This window comes from Eurypyga helias, unplaced genomic scaffold (genome assembly GCF_000690775.1).
Source record: "Eurypyga helias isolate BGI_N326 unplaced genomic scaffold, ASM69077v1 scaffold805, whole genome shotgun sequence".
Classification (NCBI taxonomy): Eukaryota; Metazoa; Chordata; class Aves; order Eurypygiformes; family Eurypygidae; genus Eurypyga; species Eurypyga helias.
In genome coordinates, this window is record NW_010251811.1 from 1 (window position 1) to 5,334 (window position 5,334).

Consider the following 5,334-nt stretch of genomic DNA (forward strand, 5'->3'; position numbering starts at 1 on the left):
AACCGGCCCCGGAAGGCCCCGCCGCGGTGGTTGGCCCCGCTTCAGCTCTCCCCTTCCCGGCAGGGAGCTGGCGTACCAGATCGCCGAGCAGTTCCGTGTCCTGGGGAAGCCTCTCGGCCTGAAGGACTGCGTGGTGGTGGGCGGCCTGGGTGAGTGTCCCTTTGTGGGGGTCGGAGTCTCTGCCTGACCCCTCCGGCCACTGTGGGGTCAGGCTGGGAAAGAGCAAAGCGCCTGGGGAGGCTCTCCTTCCACATGGTTTATTTTCTTGGTGCTGAGAAGCTGTTATCCAGCGCCCAAGGCAGCAGAGGCTGGTGGAAATGAGGAGTGTGATACTTTCTAGCCTTACAGACCAAACAATTCTAGGCTTCGTGTTCAGGGACCCGTAACTTTGCTCCGCGATTCCTGTTGCAGACATGGTGGCGCAGGCACTGGAGCTCTCCCGTAAACCCCACGTTGTCATCGCTACGCCCGGCAGGCTGGCAGATCACCTCCGCAGTTCCAACACTTTCAGCCTTAAAAAGCTGAAGTTTTTGGTAAGGCAGTTTTTTAAGGCTTTTTTAAAATTCTTTTTAAGATTTTTAGCTTGGTAGGTATGAGTGCAGATGATCTCATTTATTTTCGGCTGAGCCTAGGTTTTGGATGAAGCTGACCGGTTGTTGGAGCAGGGCTGCGCTGACTTCACCCCGGACCTGGAGGTGATTCTGGAGGCTGTTCCAACACGCAGGCAAACGTTGCTGTTCAGCGCCACGCTAACGGATACGCTGAACGAGCTGAAGACCCTGGCTGCAAACAGACCGTTCTTCTGGGAGGCCGTGTCCGAGTAAGTCTTCATCCGCTCTACTGAGCAAGTGAAGAATCCTGGTCCTCTCTGTATCTCACCTCCTTCTGTCTCTCCACTCCCTGCTGTTCCATCTTTGCTGACCAAACTGGTGCTTCTTGGTGCTTTCCCTCCTGACAGGGTACGGACAGTGGATGAGCTGGACCAGCGCTACTTGCTTGTACCCGAAGCAGTCAAGGACGCATACCTTGTCCATTTGATCCAGACCTTCCAGGACGAGCACGAAGACTGGTCTGTTATCATCTTTACCAAAACCTGCAAGTGAGTGGCACTGTTCCTCACAGTCACTTACTGTAGGCGTGCCTTGACCTTTCTCATTCAGATTCCAAATTCCCGCTGTGTTCCAGTGGGATGGCATTTGCTTCCTTAGTCTGTTCCGAATTTTGGTAGAGAAACACCTTTTCCTTTGAGCTGTTGGGGGCTGAAGGGTCACCCAGAAATGTGGCACACCAGAAGGTTAAGCTGCTTCATCTCCCTGCATCTTTCCTCCTGCTGATGGCTACTGGAAAGGGGATGGGCAAAATAGCACTGTCTGCTCCCTTGGGCTGTTCCCTTCCTCCGGGTGGTTCAAGGGACTGGGATTGAGCCATGGAGCTGGTGATGTTCCCCTGAGTGCAAGTAGGAATGCAGTCACTCTCTCTGGTGTGAGTGGGTGTCCCGTTCCCCGCCTGTCAGAGCGCTTCAGTAACGAACGGCGTTGCGGGCAGTTCCTTGGCAAGGAATCCCAGCTCTGTCCTCATCCTTCAGCTTTACATTTCCCTGTTATATTCCAACTTATTTTTGGTTTCCTTCAAGGGACTGCCAGGTCTTGAACATGATGCTCAGAAAATACAACTTTCCTTCCATAGCCCTGCATTCCATGATGAAACAGGTGAGTGTCGGGACGGATCTGGGAGATGGATGCTTCTAGCTGCATCTCTCAGCCAGACGTCTGCCCAGGTCCTACAGCTCCTGTGGATCACAACCCTCATCCAGACTTTTCTCTTCACAGCGGCAACGATTTGCAGCTTTAGCGAAGTTCAAGTCCAGCATCTTTAAGATCCTCATTGCCACTGACGTTGCTGCCAGGTAGGGGGAAAACGCGGTCTCTGGTGCCGAAGGTCTACGCCTGCTTTTTAAGGACCAGGACCGCTGTGGAGATGGGGCTGGGTTTAGCACGAGCAGTGGGGCAGGGTGGTTCTCTTCCACTGCAGAACATCTCTAAGCTGTGTTTTGGAGCCCGCCTGTGTGTGGTGCAGCTCTGATCCTGGCTTGCTTTGCTGTGGCGGGGGAGGTGTGTTCTAGCAGAACAGTTTCCACGGGGCATAGTGTGTTCTCTGGGTCTCGGAGGGAATGGCAGGCTACAATTGCATGACCATTTGTCACTTGGAGAGCTGCAGGAGGAGAGAGCTTGTCCTAGAGTCAGCCTGAGCCAGTCAAGGCTGTGTTTGAAAGCAGAGGATAGGAACTTAAACTGGAGGTATTGAAAGTGTGTTTCCTAACTTCTGTTCTCTTTCCCGACATTCCAGAGGTTTGGACATTCCTACAGTACAAGTCGTCATCAATCACAACACTCCCGGTCTGCCGAAAATCTACATTCACCGGGTTGGCCGGACAGCCCGCGCGGGTGAGCAGGGAAAGCCGCGTGCCTTCCGCTGGCTAAGGCTGGGATTCCGGTGCTGGGGCTGAGCCCTGGAGGGGTGCGCGGAGGCTCCGCAGCAGCTGCGGTGCGGTCATAGAATCATAGAATCACAGGATGGTTTGGGGTGGAAGGGACCTTAAAGATCATCCAGTTCCAACCCCCCTGCCATGGGCAGGGACACCTTCCACTAGACCAGGTTGCTCAAAGCCACATCCAGTCTGGCCTTGAAGACATCCAGGGATGGGGCATCCACAACATCTCTGGGCAACCTGTCCCAGTGCCTCCCCACCCTCTCTGTGAAGAATTTCTTCCTGATATCTAATCTAAACCTCTCTGATTTCAATTTATACCCATTCCCCCTTGTCCTGTCACTACAGGCTCTTGTAAAAAGTCCTCTCCCAGCATCCTTGTAGCCCCTTCAGATACTGGAAGGCTGCAATGAGGTCTCCTCGGAGCCTCCTCTTCTCCAGGCTGAACAAGCCCAGTTCTCGCAGCCTTTCGTCATAGGAGAGGTGCTCCAGCCCTCTGAGCATCTTCGTGGCCTCCTCTGGACTCGCTCCAAGGGGTCAATATCCTTCTGATATTGAGGGCTCCACAGCTGGACGCAGCACTCCAGGTGGGGTCTCACCAGAGCAGAGTCCAGGGGCAGAATCACCTCCCTCGACCTGCTGCCCACACCTCTCTGGTCGTTTCGGTCAGCGCCAGATCTGCTCAGGTCCCTGGCTTGGCGTCCTGCCTTAGGAGTGCAACGATGGCTCACCCTGCCTTGTGTCTGCGCCAGTAGTAAACCGGTTTTTCGGAGCAAATAAAGACCCCTCTGAGCACGCCGTCACCGTAAGGTGCTAGGCTGACCATGGGGATGGATGGAATTTGGCGTGGACTCGGCTTCATCCCGCTCTGCTTGTCAAGAGTCACATATCGGTGTGATTTCATCACCCAGGTCGGAAGGGAATAGCTATTACGCTGGTGACGCAGTACGACATCCATCTCGTCCACGCAATTGAGGAGGAAATCAGTAAGTAGAGCACCAGTAACGCTGCTAAAACGTGGGATCGTGGATGTTCCTTTGCGCTAGTGATATCTGCAGCCTGGATTTCATCCGTGCAGAATGTATGATGCAGAATATCAGCGTAAAAATGGTTTCTCTTCTCTGTGTGGCTAAGGCTTGGAAAAGAGCGGGGGCACTGGAATCTCCACCAGCTTTGATTCTGCTCTTGAGGGTGCCAGGCATGAACATGTTGGTCTTCCTGCTGTTTCTAGCGGAGAAGAAACTCTGTTGAACTTTCTCTGTCACCTTTTCATGAAAGCAGCCAGCTTATTCCTTCCTCCCTTGCTGCTGCGTGTGCTGATGTGGACAGGAAGTTGCTTTGCAGAGGTCCAGAGCTGAGGTGTTTTTCAGAAGCAGGCCTAATAAACGCAGCATCCCGTGCTGTGGGGAACTGCAGGCAGAGAGGAGGGTTTAATCCTTTGTTGTAGGCTGAAGAAGTCGGTACAACAATTCCCCTGGCGATCAGGGGAGCTGTATTGGGTTTTTTACTGGTTGAGAATCTGCCCCTGGGTTTTGTAACCAACCGTGGTCTGTAAACGTCTCGCCCTGGTGCAGAACTGAAGCTGCAGGAGTTCTCCGTGGACGAGGAGCTTGTGTTCAACATCCTCACCCAAGTGAACGTCACCAGGAGGGAATGTGAAATCGTAAGTGGGCAGACACGAAGCCCCTTTGTTCAGGGGCCTGATCCTGGGCAGCTGGGTGTAACCAGGATGTTCGTGGCCGTCTAACGTGCGGCTCTGGAAATGGAGCTTTGCTCCTGAGCACATAAATAAGAACCTTTGGTCCTTTTTCTAGAGAAAACGCTTGGATGTGTGTGCGGGGGGGGGTTGTTTTAGTTCTGTTCCCTAGGTTTGCTCTATTACTGCACGTTTCTGCAGTGGTTTTGGGCTGGTACTTTGAGGGGGGAGGGAAGGCCTGCAGCCCACCAGACGTGTGCACGCTGGTGAGGTTCTGCTGACCCTTTAGAGCTTTTCTCCGTGTCAGACAGTGCTCGGTCACTGACTGCCCTCTGGTGTTTTTGCTTTGACAGGAACTGGAGGGAATGGATTTTGATGAGAAGAAAGAAATAAATAAGCGGAAACAAATGATCCTCGAAGGGAAGGTGAGAGTTGCTGCTGCGTGACCGGCTGATCGGCAGCTGGTACGATGCCATCGGTGTGGAAAAGGAGTGACAGTGCCTCCCTCGCTGCTGTGGTGTGTCTGCCTCGCTCCCCTTCAGGGTGGTGAGGTTTTGTCTTAAAGGGTGACCGGTACGAGAAAGACCCTGCTCCAACGCACTGACGTTGGCAGGCTCCTCGGTCACAGCTGGAAAGCAGCATGGGCATCTGGGAAAAGCAGAGGGGCTGGCACTGTCCCTAAGGCACGTCACTAGCGTCCTGGTGTTTGCCATTGCAGGATCCGGATCTGGAGGCTAAAAGGAAAGCAGAGCTAGCCAAGATCAAGAAGAAAAACAAGCAGTGCCGTGAGAAGGTCCAGCAGATGCTGCAGAGGAAAAAGGAGCTGCAGCTGAAGAGGAAACTGCAGAAGAAGATGGAGCGGCGGAACAAACGGCTTGCCAAGGAAGAGAAGGAACATCCTTCGGCCTGACTTGCTTGGCTCGGACTGCCTGACGGTGCTGCTGCTTTGGGAATAGTGGGATCTGAAGTGTGGACACTTCTGACCTGAAATCGGTGTTGGGGAGGCTGGGGGAGGAGAGAGGGACGCTTTGATAGACCGTCTAGTGGGATCTTTAATGTGGACACTTCTGACCTGAAATCAGTGTTGGGGAGGGTGGGGGAGGGGAGAGGGACGCTTTGATAGACCGTCTCTGTTACTTTTCCTTCCTGC

General features: G+C 53.7%; 1 protein-coding gene across 1 annotated transcript; it reads left to right on the plus strand.

Annotated features, from left to right (window-relative positions):
- Nucleotides 1–63: 63 nt before the first annotated feature.
- DDX49 (DEAD (Asp-Glu-Ala-Asp) box polypeptide 49) lies at nt 64–5,094 on the plus strand (the record flags this gene model as incomplete). The annotated part of the gene is made up of 11 exons (XM_010152123.1): nt 64–149; nt 412–533; nt 633–820; nt 959–1,099; nt 1,634–1,709; nt 1,830–1,906; nt 2,347–2,444; nt 3,400–3,474; nt 4,063–4,151; nt 4,538–4,609; nt 4,903–5,094. Coding segments are annotated over 11 exons (1,216 nt in total), but the record flags the coding sequence as incomplete, so codon positions are not given.
- Nucleotides 5,095–5,334: the final 240 nt, after the last annotated feature.